General features: G+C 40.8%; 1 protein-coding gene and 1 non-coding gene across 5 annotated transcripts in view; one reads left to right on the forward strand and one right to left on the reverse strand.

Annotated features, from left to right (window-relative positions):
- Bach1 (BTB domain and CNC homolog 1) overlaps positions 1-7,459 on the forward strand; it is a 43,335-nt gene extending 35,876 nt beyond the window's left edge. For all 4 annotated transcript variants that reach the window (XM_078044504.1, XM_078044507.1, XM_078044505.1 and 1 more), the window contains exon 5: positions 3,180-7,459. In XM_078044504.1, coding sequence (XP_077900630.1) covers positions 3,180-3,605 — 426 coding nt within the window. In that variant the 3' untranslated portion in view covers positions 3,606-7,459. The remainder of the gene's footprint in view (positions 1-3,179) is intronic.
- Positions 3,845-3,917, reverse strand: Trnav-cac (transfer RNA valine (anticodon CAC)). Its single transcript has one exon. It is a non-coding gene; the product is annotated as a tRNA-Val (tRNA).
- Positions 7,460-14,983: the final 7,524 nt, after the last annotated feature.

Genomic DNA, 14,983 nt, shown 5'->3' on the forward strand with positions numbered 1-14,983 from the left:
ACTCCCTGGTGGCTGCAGGACATGTGATTGGCCCAGTCATTTGGGGTGCTGAGTAAGTTTCTTCATAGGCTCCCTTTTCAGGTTTAGGGAAATGCAGTATTTAGGATAGATTCCTAGAAGTGGGTTGTTGGGTTGAGGGCAGGTGCACATGTAATACTGTCAGATATTAGCAAGCTCCCCTCCTCAGTGGTCCTGTTTTGCTTTTCTTAGCTTTTGATTCCACCCCACCCCCACCTCCACCTCCTGACCCCCACCAAATCTGATGGTGAGAATTGGTGTCTCATGGTAGCCTTTATTTTCTCTGTCTTATGAGTGGAATTGAGCATTTCTGTTCATGTTTTCAAGGGCCATTTTTCTTTTTCTTTTCTTTTTTCTTTTTTGTCATAAGGAACCACAGTGACTGTTTTCTAGCTGTCAGTACTCTCTACCTTAAAATAAACTGTCATTGTTGTCTGGCTCTTCTGGTGCCAAATTCTTATGCTTCATATCTTTATTGGGGGAGTTATATTTAGAATTTTAACAAACCCTTCTTATAGTTGAATGAAATTTTACACTAGCTGTTAAAAATAGGGACTTTAGATATAAAGTCGTTTTTTTGGCTTAAGGCATAGGCTGCCACCAAAGTGCCGTTTTATTCTTTCTTTCTTCCTCCCTCCCTCCCTCCCTCCCTCCCTCCCTCCCTCCCTCCCTCTCTTTCTTTCTTTCTTTCTTTCTTTCTTTCTTTCTTTCTTTCTTTCTTTCTTTCTTTCTTTCTTTTTGTAGATCTGTGATGAAAGGTATAGTATCACAACCTGATTTATATAATTGCTTTATAAGAAAATTTAATTGTGTTTTAGAAATAGGGACAAGACACTGATAGTACGATCGGGAGGTGTCTTTTGTAATGATGTCATGACATGATTAAACTGGATTATTTTTATTCATTTAACTCAGTTATTAAAACGACTATCATAGTAAATTTGTACTTAACAAATGATGTCATCCCTTATTTAGTGGTATAGGAGGGGTGAGAATATTTAAAGAGCATATGGATATTTACATGAAGATGCAGAAATTGTAAAATATTCATAATCCTCATAGCATCTGCAGGTGCTTGTAGGAAGAAGCTCAGGTAATTCATTTTATTTAACCAGTTAAGTTGAAATTTTTTTCTGTTGCCATTTAAAACAGGTTCATCTTTGGCTATGACTAGAGAAAGGTATTTCTTACTTTCTTATTAGAGCTTTGCTTCCATCCTCATTTGGATTAGCTTCTGAGAAGCCATAAAAAGCAAGAGTACAAATTGCATCAAATGTTTCCTTCTCAGGACAAGTAGTAGAAGGGACTGTTCTTGTCTTCTCAGCACCTGCAGAGGATCTGACAGATTGATTTTATAACTGACAAACACTGCGTCAGAAAAAAAGTGTACTAGCTAAGCTGTGATCTTGGTTACACACAGGCACAACACAGGCACACTCTGACTCATTCTTGACCTCTACCTATTTTTGTTTTGAAGCAAAGCTATTTTATATAAATCCAACCAATTTGGAAAATACTTTGCAATATAAAAATTTAGTTTTTGTATGCATTTCATGTCTTTTCAAAATATTAGATGACCTTAAAATATTTTTTAAAACCATCAAAAATTGTGTTCTCACATATTTTTGTAGGATTTTTTTTTAATACAAAACTTTGATCATCATCTTTTTGGTGGTATTGGAGATTGAACCCAGGGCTGTACAAATGTTAGGCAAGCATTCTACCACTGAGCTATGTCCTCAGCCCCTAAATGTCTTAACAGTACTTTTGTGTTAAGCAAAAGTTCCTAATACCATTTTAGTTATATTTTTGTGCCAGCAGAGACTCTGAAGGACAGCAGTTACAGATTAGCACTATGAAATAACCCATCTCCATGTTAATAGGCAGCACCAGCTCTCTGTCAGCAAGCAGAAAGAAGCAAAACATGTCCTGGTTTTCCAAGAAAGTTTTCCTAAATATCATAAGGGAAACCTTTGACCTTTTATCAACATTTATTTACTCTAACTTTATAAACAGCTTATTAGGTCTCCTAGCTCGCATTAGATTGGCAGCAATAAAATGGTAGACTATGAAGGATGAGGTGGGATGAGTAGTGAGTGACATGGACAGAAAGGCAGGAACCAGGAAAACTTTTGGAAAAATCCTATGATAGATTTTTGTAGGGGTAAGATTTGTAAAAATTATAATAATAAAAATAACAAACAATTACTCTTCCACTGTCATTTTTTTAAAAAATCAATAAAAAAATAAAATGTAAAAGAGAAGAAAAAGGACATCCAAATAATCTATTAACATATTTGTATTGTGTTGTATTAATGTATTTGTTCATCAGTTGCAACAAATGTGCCATACTAGTGTAATGTTTATGATAGGGGGAACTAGATATAGGTATATGATAATGATATTCTCTTCTCTGTAAATCTAAACTGTTATAAAAAATAAAATCTACTTAATAAGAAATTTTTAAAAAAAGAATTACTCTTCCCAGGTTCTTAACACTTTGGAATTTACCCCCTCGCTTTCTGTCTTTTGACACGCTAAACTATTAGTTCTATCTATTAAATGGGTTTAAATCAGAAATCAATGTGTGGATTATTTACTGAAATTGTGTATTTTAAAACATTTTGTATAATATTTGGCACAAATCAACTACTCAAAAAAGCAGTCTTTACTTGAATCTTATAATGGTGTCTCCTTAGTGAAGCACTATAGTCTGTACTTATGGTGTTTTGTTCTTTATTATAGTCTGTCTGTCTGCAGATGTGCAATGTTCAAATACAAAAAACTCTGAAAACTGCAAGTTTGTTACAAACTCTTGGTCCTAAACTCACCTAAATTGATAACACAGAGTTTTTCCCCTACTTTGTGCTTTATTTGGTATTTTGCTGTTTTGCTTAAAAATATAGAGGTTTGACAGTGGGGTACTGCCCCAGACCAGCTGAAGGAATTATATGTATACCCACTCTTTCTAAGTCTGAAAAATTCCGAATTCTAAGATGTCTGACTGAAGAGATTCAGTACTCTTGGCATTTAACATATGCTTTGAAAAGGAAAATTCCCTGTCTTCTTATTTAATAAGGAGACATTGCATGTTCATTGCCATAGAAATGTTGCTTGAGCTAAGAAATCTCAATCACGGTTTTCTCTTTCCCCCCTCACAGCAAAATGAGAAGGCGAGCCTGTTGAAGGAGAGAGACCACATTTTGTCCACTCTGGGTGAGACAAAGCAGAACCTGACTGGGCTTTGCCAGAAAGTCTGTAAAGAAGCAGCTCTGAGTCAAGAGCAAATACAGATCCTCGCCAAGTACTCTGCTTCTGATTGCCCACTTTCGTTTTTAATTTCTGAAAAAGGAAAAAGTACTCCTGATGGGGAACCCTCGGCGCCCTCAGTTTTCAGTCTCTCTGATGGGCCTCCAGCTGCGCTGCCTCCCAATGGGAGAGGAAGCAGTGAGGCCGGCTACATCCGGGGGCAGGAGTCCCTTTCCAGTGCAGCCTCCGATCCAGCCGGGCAGGTGGAGCAGAGGCAGAGTGGTGGGATCTCCGACTTCTGTCAGCAGATGACTGATAAATGTACTACTGATGAGTGAACTCGGACTCCCGTCCTCCAGCCCAGCAGATTTTCTACTGAAGTTCGGCATTGTCTAGAAAGCCTCGTAAGGCCATCCCTTACTTATCAATATTGTGTTTTCCCCTCCTAGCTTTCTGTTCAGGAAATTTCTCTCCAGTCAACCCTGATTTTTGCCTTGATTTCCACAAGACACAGAAATGATTTGTTTTCCAGATACTGAAAAAATCACATGTGGAAATCTGATTTTTTTTGTGTGTGTGGTGGTGCTGGGGATTGACCCCAGGGCCTTGTGCTTGTGAGGCAAGCACTCTACCAACTGAGCTACATCCCCAGCCCTAATACTTGTATTTTAAAGAATAAAATAATTTCCCCAGTATTCGAAATGACCATGAGAATGAAAACTGCAGAATGTCAAACAGTCTTACAGCTTGAAACATTTCCAGATAGCTCCTACTGAAGAAGCAGCCTGCAGAAGTTTAAAAATTGACCTTTTTGCAATGTACTGGTTTAAAGAAAATATCTCCCCCAAGCATTGCTAATAAGAGTTCCAGTCTACACAGCAGGAGGGTGTCAGCGTGGGGAATGTTTGTGCAGAGCTGCAGTGTGAAAAGTAAGTCTTCTTGCTGAATCCCAGAGCTTTCCCCTGCAGCCTCTGCCAGAACCAGGAGATCTAGGGAGGATCTAGGAGCAGGCAAGGGTTGACCCAAGGCGGAGGCTTCTGCTCCTCTTTGTTATTATTGACTATAGAATTTCTGGCTGCACTGCAGTAGTAGATAAGTATCATTTTCCCTCTTTTCCCCTCTTCAGTATCTTCTCCATCTGAGCTCATTATGAAATTTCTGTTTCCTGATGTTCTTCCCCCGTGCCAGGAGAGTCAGGACTCAGGATGTCATCACCTGAGTGTGTGCACTGGCAGCCTGATCTGGGATCCAGGGGAGCTTGCCAAAATAGAAGACTGTTCACTTTTCTGCCCTAAGTCACGTATGCCAGGAAAGCAGGCATGGCAGTAGGTTGGGGATTACCTACACTTACCAGGAGTGCAATTCATTTTTCATGCTGTTTTTAAAGTCCTATGGTATACTTCTAAAAAGCATTATTTTAGTTAACAGTGTATCTATAACTCTGCAGGTTTGTGAGAAAGGATGAAACTTAATCTTGTTTGTTTATGGGTTTGCATTTGGGAACCAGATTTATTTCTGTTTTCTTTCCCTATTTTCATGCTGCATAAAGTGACACAGATCATTTGTCTTTAAAAATCAGTCTTTGGGGGCTGGGGATATGGCTCAAGCGGTAGCGCGCTCGCCTGGCATGCGTGCGGCCCGGGTTCGATCCTCAGCACCACATACCAACAAAGATGTTGTGTCCGCCGAGAACTAAGAAATAAATATTAAAAAATTCTCTCTTTCTCTCTCTCTCTCCTCTCTCTCTCTCCTCTCTCACTCTCTCTTAAAAAAAAATCAGTCTTTGTCTTTATTTGATCCTATCATAAAACGTATTTATAATCTGAGTAATTATCCCATATGTTTTGCAGTAGTGCTTAAACCATTCTGGGATTGCAGATTTGAAAGTCAGATGCAAGGTATAGACATCAACAATTAAAAAAAGAAAATATACAGGGTTAGCATCCTTAATTGAGAATCCAAAATGCTCCCAAATCTGAAACTTTTTGAATGTTGACATGATACCACAGCAAAAAATTCCATACCTGATCTCATGTACAGGTAGCGCTCAAACATGAGCGCGCACGACAAAATTTGAAGTAACTGTAGGCTATGGTGTATATGAAACAAATCAGTTTTGTGTTTAGACTCAGATCCTGTCCCCAGGATATCTCATTTTTTACATATATAAATTCTTTTTCAAAAACATAAATTTTTTTTCCAAAAAAAATATCTGAAATCTGACACAATCTGGTCCCAGGCATTTCAGATAATGTATTCGCATTTGCAGAAATATGAGGCTGCCGAAGACAAATGGAACCCAGTTTCCAAGGGTACAAAGTAGTTTATTTGGAATAGAAAGTACTTTATTTCATCTAGTCAGATGTCTTGAAAGTGACACTTCTCTAGACTGCACCTTCAGTGAAGGGCCCGGGTAGCTTACAGGGGAGATGACCACCCACTGTGTGTGTACGATTTGGAAGCAAGTAGGGTATTGCCTTGAGAGAATATGGGGACCAGTCTCAGTATTTCAGAGTAATTTGTTGAACATTACTTTTGTCCATGGGGTTGCTTGAAGGGGAAGGGGGCCTTGGAGCAGATATCACTAGACTCTCTTCAGTGTTGTTATGTTCTCTCTGTTATTGACTTGGAAGAGAAAATCAGTTGGGATTGTTTTCTGGAGGCATTCAGAAGTACACTCAGCTTGTCAGGGAGAATGGCCGTTCTATGATAATGCATCCTGTCCCACGAAAGAATTGTGCGCGTGTGTGTATATATATACATACCTCCCCATGTAGCTATTTCTTTGATATCTGTAATTTTAAATTTCAACTTCACATATAAAATAATATAAAAACTTTTCTGGTTTACAAATTGTAAAGTCTTATACAAGCCAATGGAACCTTTGATTTCCTACCTCATTGTACACTCAGCTGTCTGTCCCTCCGTTTTTGCAAATGTTAAATAATCTTTTGCTTTAATTGCAACTGTATATATTTGCTTTGAAAAGTTACTGTTTTATGACAAAACCTAGTTGTCTTCACAGTTTAAATATAAATTTTTAAGGCACTTGGTTTAAATTTCTCTCTACCTATGAAATTTAGCATTAAGGATTTATTTTAATGGTATCTGACAATTGGCCAAGTGTAATATTTCTTAAATTTAGCATAACTTTTAATAGCCAGCATGTAATACAATAACTACACTACCTCATACCTACATGATTTTCAAGTTGTATTATAGATGGACAGGAAAGATTTTAATCTTTGTCTTTTGGCCATAAGGTGGGGAAGTTTTCTATATATTGCATAGCATTACACATTTATGCCTACTCTGACATTAACTTCTAAAGAAGTTTTTTCTAAGAAAATTTGTTTCAAGGCAATTTTTTTTGAGGCTGCCGAAGACAAATGATAGGATTATGTGTATACAGTGTATGCCTTTTCCTTCATGCAAAATTTTGAAAATGTCATTTTCAGTTTGTATATTGCATATTTACATGATCATTGTTCCTTATTTTATGAACCGGCCTTCTCAGTGCTTGATGATTTTTTTTTAAAGCTCAGTAAAATCATATTAACTTAAAATTTTTCTTATTTCAATAGCTATAATGAATAATTTGTTAAATTGTTATTATTCAAAACAATTGTGGATATAAACTTGGTTCTCCATCTGTAAGTTTTATAACAGTTTCACTTAATGCTTAATCAGTTTTAAGTAAGGAATTAAAAGTATTTGATGCAGCAGACAATATAGATTGCATGTGGACATTCAGCCACGTTAACAACTTGGAAAAACAAATGACAATGTTATAAAGAATTCTCAGGTGAACTTTTTTCAGTTACGAAGCATCTATTTTGAACTTGTAAATATTTTAAATGTTTTATTAAGGCATGTAATAAACTATTCTTTGAAACTGGTTGGATAGCATAAAAATTTAAAGCCATATGGTAAAAGATGGCATACTGATTGTAAAATAAACAGAAATAATAACATTGTTGATTTTTTTGTATCTTTCATATTATAATTTTCTAACAATGCAATAAAACCACTAGACTTATATATCCATATCCTATTAAAACCATGTTTCATTAAGAGTACACTTTCATAGTATTTAATTTACATTTTCTTCTTAAGGTGTTTATCTAAATGTAGTAAAACTATAAATAATGTTCATGAAAAATTAACCATAAAATAAAATTCTCTAAAATCACTTTCAGTTGAATAGAGTTGTACATTCCATTCCGTTTTCTCACCTTTCCTGTCATTTTACTACTTTGAATCAGAAGTTAAGCAAGACTGGCATTGATAGGAGTGAAATTTTCATTAGTTGATTATCACACCTGAAAAAGATATTCCCAGGACTCAGGTGTTTTAGGAAGTCCAGATTTGAGTCTTGCATCAGATTAACTGGATTTCTGTCTTTGAGTGATGGGCCTTTAGAGGGTTTTATCTCCACCGCTCATTGATTTTTAAACACAACCCACTGAGTCAGTAATCCTGTTAGATTCAGTTTCTAACAGGGCCCAGTGTTTTGTCATGGTCTTCTGGTCTAGTAATAGCAGCTCTGAAGGGGGAAAATCTGCCATCAGAGGTCTGGGTGCTACCAAACATCCCACGATCCACTGGGGGCGCTGATGTTGAGCAACCCTGACATATTGATGGGATCAGGATGGCATGTCAGTAAACAGTCAAATGAGGCTGTGTGATGGCTACAAGAATTTGGAGAGGAGGGAATAAGAGACATGGGATTTCACCAAGCTTTGAAAGGGAGTTCAGTCTGAATAGAGAGAAGGATGGTCTCTGGACAAAGGCGGGCCTGGCACAAACCTGGAGTGTACCTGGGCCATGAGAGGCTCAATCTAGACCAAGACTTTTGAGGGCAGCCGTCCTTAACCAGTGTGCATCTTGCATGTTGCCTTGCACCCTGGAATCGAGAGATACCAGCAGCCTGAGGTCAGACTGGAAGGGTGTTAACAACAACAGAAGTGCTAAGTAGTAGGTGTGAAGATTTTTGAGGAAGGCCAATAAATAGCATTCTTTTCCCAGTTAGGGTTTTAAACTTTTGCAGATTCAGGACAGAATGGAACCATGGCTTTCTAGCTTTTAGCTCAGTGACTTTCCAGGAGAGAATTCTGGAGTTGGGCAGATCTACCCATCTACCAGTCACCCCAGCCCATCCTCAGGTGCAGCGCCCTGTGGCAGCAATAACACGTTCTCTCTACAGGAAGGCAATGGAGACCAGGATTCATGGAGCTCAGTAGGCTTAGAGCCTCTGAGGAAGGGATACAGAGGTCTCAGGGTGTTCAAGGGAGTGCTTTTTCTGAAGACCTGGCTTAGGGAAGTGTGTTCCTGTTAACATTCTCCAGTTTTCTGGTAGCATTGGACTTACTTAACCATTGCTCAACAGGCCATTTAGCCCTTCGAGGATGCTTCCCAAGACCAGCCTTGGCTTCCACTTCCTGGGGTTGTGGTGGATGGTAGATAGTTGGTCTCTCAGAATGCTCTGGAACAAACACTGGAGAGAAAATCGTGTGTGTCCATCATTAATGCTGAGTTACTTTGAGCCTTTGGGATCCAGAACGCTCTGGAACGTATTTAAAACTAATTTACTTACTAAGTAAATAAGTTCAAAGACCACTGTATACTAGTGGGTGAGAATTAACTCCCTCCTACATTTCCCATCCCTAATTCCCTGCGTCACTGTCCATTGTCACTGTCCCTGCCTCACTGTCCATTGTCACGTATCAGAGAGGTATTACGCATTGAGATTAAATCCCAACATAGAAAGATTTCCGTAAGAAAGTGCATGAAAGGTTGTCTGATAATAGTGATATACCAAGTTTGAAATGGAATCTCCTTCTTTTATTCAACTTTTTTCTTTTTTAAACCCAGGGGTGCTTAACCACTGAGCCATATGTCCAGCCCTTTACTTTTTTAATTTTGAGATGGGGTCTCACTAGGTTGCTTACAACCTTGATAAGTTGCTGGGGCTGGCTTCGAACCTGTGATTCTTCTGCCTCAGCTCCTTGAGCCACTGGAATTACAGGAGTATACCACCAAACACTGATTCCTTTTTATTCAACTTTTAGGGGTGGAAAAATATAGAAGAAGCTCAAAAATTATTAAGATCTGAAGACATTAAAGGAATTAAATAACTAAATTATCTTGCCCACATGAGTTCAGAGTTCAAACACTTCATGGAAAACATGTGTAAAAACGACTCTACTAAATGTCTCATTTGTTTAGCCTCAGCCAGGGAGTTCTGATGCCTAGGTGATGTTGAGGCTCTTTTGGAAGCTGGAGGTGCAGTGTCTCTGGCGGGTGCTTCCTGCAGGGCTCCAGGAGGACAATATTCAAGGCTGTCTGATGAGCTCACCTTTCAGAGTAGGAAGAGTTATCATCAGTTATCACAGTCTTGGCCTCACAACCACACTTGTTTTGAAATAAGCCAGTTTTCAGGCTTTGTATCTGTTATCGCAGACATATGAAATATATTCCTCTGACTTTAGAGCTACCAGGAGGCTCTGAAATGGATCCAACCAAATCCCGATAAGTGAATTGAAGGGCTAACTCTGTATCAAAAACCGAAAATTTTTAGTTCTGTCTTAAATTTCCCATCCGTAATTCAAAGGATAGAAACTCAGTGGTATACAGGGAAACAACTGAAGGTCTTGTTTTCTGAGAGATCCTCGTGTCCTGGGACTCACGACCTCTCCTTAGTCTGCACTGGGACAACTCTCAGGACTTCGTTCTGGCCTCACACATTGGTGATTTCTGGGGGAAAGACACCGTTGCCTGATGCCTTCGTTGACATTTCTTCTGCCAACGAGGTACTTCTGGCCCCCTAACTAACTGAGGTCTCCCTCAGGAGCTTCCAGCCCCCCCTTCCCAGGTGTGGGCACTGTCAGACCTGATGGGTTTTGTAGGCCTCAGAGAATTGCCTTCTGGGGATGGCTTCTCCTCTGTGGATTTAAGTGATCCAAAGTCAACTATGGATGAGCCCCGTGGAGCCAGTGCTGAGGCTTTACCCTTCCCTCTTTGAGTCTGAATGCTCAGCGGGATGTGGGGCTCACTGGTGGGGTGCCGCTAGTTGGAAGCTTGAACCCTCCAAGCACTCTGGAGTACACTGGAACCCAGCCACCCTGAAGGCCGTCGAAAAGCAGCACGTTTTACTTAATGCAACCCCACCCCCAACTGCAGCAGCGGCACCTTGAGCTCCTTCCCCTACCTAGGGTCACTGCCAGTGGGTTCATTGTCCCTTGTAGAGCCATGGAGCTGATGGTGTTGGGGCACCCACAGGCCACTGTCCATGATTTATACCACATTATATTCTCTTTTAAAGGCCTCTTGCTCCACTGGAGTGGGGGAGGGGGGAATATCTGTCGATTGGTCTCAAAGATCATAGGTAGTAGATTCCAAAAAGAAAGTACTGACTGACAGGCCTCAGGGAAGCCCATACGAGGATCTTCTCCATGTATTTTCCTTCCCTCAGATAGCCACAGAGTGTCTTCCATGGCTCTGTCTGGGATAACTGCTCTAATGGCTGGGGATTGGCTTGTTTTGAAAGCAGTTGGCACAAACACTGCACAGAGTAATCGTGTGTGTCCATCATTAATGCTGAGTCACTCTGAGTTCTTGGGATCCAATGGTACACTGAGTACCCAAGGGAACCACACACCATTCCTGTGAGAGGTGACCTGCTTCTCTGGTGGGGGTTGGGTGCCTTTTGCTTTTCTGAGGTCCATGGAGAACAGTTGGAACTCCACAGAAAGTTGCCTTCTGAAGGGAAAGCATCATCCTCCACAATGACCCTCCAGATGGAAAATGTGGACAGGTTGGTCTATGACCTCTCACCCAGACCAATTTCACTGTGGTGAAGACCCACTGCTCACTACAACTCCCCATGACACACACACCACGGCTGACAATCCATGGATGTGCTACCTCCCAAGTTCTATTCTGATTTAAGTCTCTGAACAATGCCCTCAAGTGTTGTGTTTCCAAAAGCTTCATTCATATTCCTAGATGAGCATTCCATATTCCATAGATGAACAACTAGAGAAATACAGGAAATTGGTGGAAAAACCAAAATAAAACCTCAGTTGTTAATGAGGAATAGTTTAGAGAAACAGCCTAGGGGCAAACTCCAGAATTAAGCAAGTTGACCTCATCAGTTTGCTTCCTACTTTTGGAAGGAAGTAAGCTTTTTCCCACCCCTGCTTTCCACGAAGAGAAATTTTCCTCTAAGCTGCACAGCACTGCTTATACTGACTGCACCTACCCTCAACAATGGGGTGTGGAGGTATGCAGGAGCAGAGAGCAGCTGGTGCTGTTTAGAGATAGTCATATACCAAGAGAAAGAATGTGCTGGGCAGAAAACCATCAGTTATTCTCCCCAGATTTATCACTAAGCCAGGGAACTGCACCTCTTCAGGCAAGGAGTGAAAAGAAGTTAAGGGATGCTGTCCTTCCACAGCACAAGTCTGGGGACTTTGAGACGTTTTCAAGAAGAGACTCAGCAGGATAACCCCAAAGAAAGTCTTGCCCTTCCATCTTCTCACTCGATCTCTCGAAGGAACAGAGGTTCAGGTCTAAAAGCAAAGCATTGCCTTGTGCAAACACTTTGCCTCCTGTCCCTATCTCTGTTATCTGTATTGTCTATCAAATGTAAATGAAAAAATCATGAACAAGATTTTAGAAACTGAAATTCCTCTTTAATTTAAACATAGCCATGATTTCTGCAGTTACTGTTTTCCTTCTCAGCTTTTATCTTACATTTTATCACCATCCCCCAAATTATTTCCTAAACAGTTAATTTCCCTCTTTCAGGAGACGGGACTTAAATAATACTCTAAGTACATTTTTGATTTGCAAGTTTCTGATATGACATTCTTCTCATCAAAGAAATCCTGTTAATCATACCCACAGTAATATTAAATATTAAAATATCTAGTAGAATTTAATCTTTCTAAAGAAATGCCCCTTTGGTCCACTTAAGAAACTCGCAGAATTTTTCTTTGGACTGATTTGATCTCAAAGAATCTTCTTTTCTAAAATAAGCATATTTATTTTTTGCTTGTTTTTATTTAAATAATGGCCTTAAATGCTTAGCACAGGACTATTAGAAACTTCATCATAATTTTTTTTTCTGCAGAAAGAATTAAAAAACAAGAAAAACATGTTTTGACCTCATCTGAGCTTTTGTTCTGGTTTTTAGAAGACTTTAACATTTGAGGGCTCCAATTTGGGGGTCTGTGGGAAATGTCATCTACTGAGGATCCTTCTACTGAGGAATCTTCTCGGACCTGTTCTGTTTTTGCTAAACTGATGAGAAGAATGTGGGAGGGCAGCTAAATGTGGAGTGAAGGATGGAGTTTGAAATTTATAGGAGCGAGGAGTGGAACACATAGATAAAGTGGGAGAAGTTGGCTGGTCCAAGCACTTAATAGAGTCGTCTTGTGTTCACTAGGGTCTGGAGAGCAGACTACTGCCAGCACACTTAGAATAGAATGAGTACAAAGTATGCACTTAAGGAAAAAAGCAAGTGCACAAACTTAGGCAATGACTCAGGCACAAATCCAAGCCCTTCAGTCAGGGGAATGTGGGCAGGAAGAAAAAGTGCATGGAACTGGAGTTAAGACAGACCTAGGCTGATGCCTTGCTGCGATGCTTAATGTCTGCACAGCTAAAGAAAATTGCTTCATTTCCCTTAGATAAAGTTTTCTTACACATATGTCTTCCATCTTGTTTTTTCTGGCCATTGAGGTCAAGGTAAGACTGACTCCAACCTCCATTCCCACCCCTTGAAAATCCAAATCAGTGCAACACATACTCATTGAAAGTGCTTTGTGGTGGTGGCCGGGTCGGGGATTTCCAGGGTGCAAGTGTCCCAGTGACTGGCTGAGGGACTCCTGGTCACCCTGTCTGAGGCACTTCCTTCTGTCAGACCTGTCCAGCTTATTAGTAGCCTTGTGCTGTGTTTAACACATTGCTGACGGAGGCATTCGACTCAATGACTTCCTTTAGTTCCACGATTTAAGTAAGCAAATACACAACTCCTATAAACTGGCATTAAGTTTTGTGCATAGGCTAGGCTTTGGTGAAAAATTGGGAAATATTTTATTTACATTGTAGCCACACAGATGAATTCAGAGCTGTTCTATAGACCTTTCTGAAGGTCTCTCTCTTCATCTTGAAATTTTCACAGGCTGCCCAGCCTCCTGATGTTCCAGCTGTGTTCCATCCCTAGGTTCCTCTCTCTTCCTTCCTGCCTGGATTGGCCCTAGGGCCCCTGCTTTCTTCTCTCTGGAATATGCAGAGCAGTTCAGTCCTCTCATCTCAGCCTCTGAGGTTAGCTTTTGACCACTTTCACTCTCAGGGACTGAGCAGAACAGAGGCTCCTTCCATGGAGCAAGATCTGCCCTCTCTGGAAGACAGCTCATTCACCCATTCACAGAACTCGGTCACACCCCAGGAGGAACTACACACTGTCCTGCAGGATTTACAAGTGCAGTATGTTCTTTTGACCAGACTATTTTTGGATTCCAGCCTACAAAAAGCTGATGATTCCTTGAGAGGCTAGATTCGTTTTAGTGAATTCACGAGTAGAAAGTGCCGTGGAATGGGAGTTTCTGTACCTGCAAGTCAAGTGACAGGAGCCCCCAGGGCAACCCCCCATAGAGATGAGTTGTCTGGGGGAAGAAGAGACGGAAACCTCACTCCTGACCGGATGTGTCCAAGCTGCAAAAACTTCTATGCTCCCCTCTGTTGCTCTCAGAGGCAAGCAGGAAAGGGTTCCAGGGTAAAGTTGATGTCGGTTCCTAAGAATTTGGGAGGTGGGTCTGTGCAATGTGAGAGGTCATGCTTCTCCCGGGAGAAATCTAATGGTGGAGAGACTGGTGGGGCTCCCCAGGAAAACAGACAGAGAAGAGAGCATGGCAGGGGATAGAGCCTGCCCTGTTACTTGTAGCCACCCCACAGGGGCCAGCATGGGTGCCAAAGACAGGCCACAGGGGTTAGGTAGGCTAAAGCCATATAAGCACAGAAGCTGTCTTGAGTCTCTGAATTCATGACAAAGAACAGAAAAGTCCGTGTTTGTATAGTGAAGAGCAACAGTCTGGGTGGGATGGTCCGTCTCAGATGTCAGTGTGAAGATGCTTCACCCATGGCCCTGGGGAGGACCTTAAGGGGCTCACAAATATGCGTCCCAAGTGAAAGATGACATCAACAGCGAGGAGAAAACTATAAATAGGGGCTCACAGGCAGGAAGAATGCAGGGTCAGGACAGGGAAAGAAGAGAGCACGTGTCCATTCACTGGGGCTGGGCCCAGAGTCAGGAGACGAAACAGAAGAATTTAGTGCACTTGAGAAAACAGGAGGACGGGGCTGTGGGCCAGAGTGCACTGGCCTCATCCCAGGTACTGCCCGGCTCCTGCCAGTTGCTGCAAAGCAAGTCCAGCTTTGTCAGACCTTCAAGAATTCAAAAGAATCCAGGGTGCTGAGTTTTCCTCTGAAACTATCCAATCTTCAAAAAAGTGTATGTATTTTAAACAGATTTTTTTTCTGGGTTATTGAATATTTGAAAATAAAACCATTCTTACAGTCAAAAACACTGGTGATGTTTTGAAGTTTACCCAAGTGACTACCTCCAAAGGGTAGGGAAGGGACACCCACAGAATGTAAGGTGTGAAAGAGAATCCAAGCCATAATTGCATTGTATTCTCTGGGTTTGGCT

The sequence above is a fragment of the Ictidomys tridecemlineatus genome, chromosome 3 (assembly GCF_052094955.1).
Source record: "Ictidomys tridecemlineatus isolate mIctTri1 chromosome 3, mIctTri1.hap1, whole genome shotgun sequence".
NCBI classification, from domain to species: domain Eukaryota; kingdom Metazoa; phylum Chordata; class Mammalia; order Rodentia; family Sciuridae; genus Ictidomys; species Ictidomys tridecemlineatus.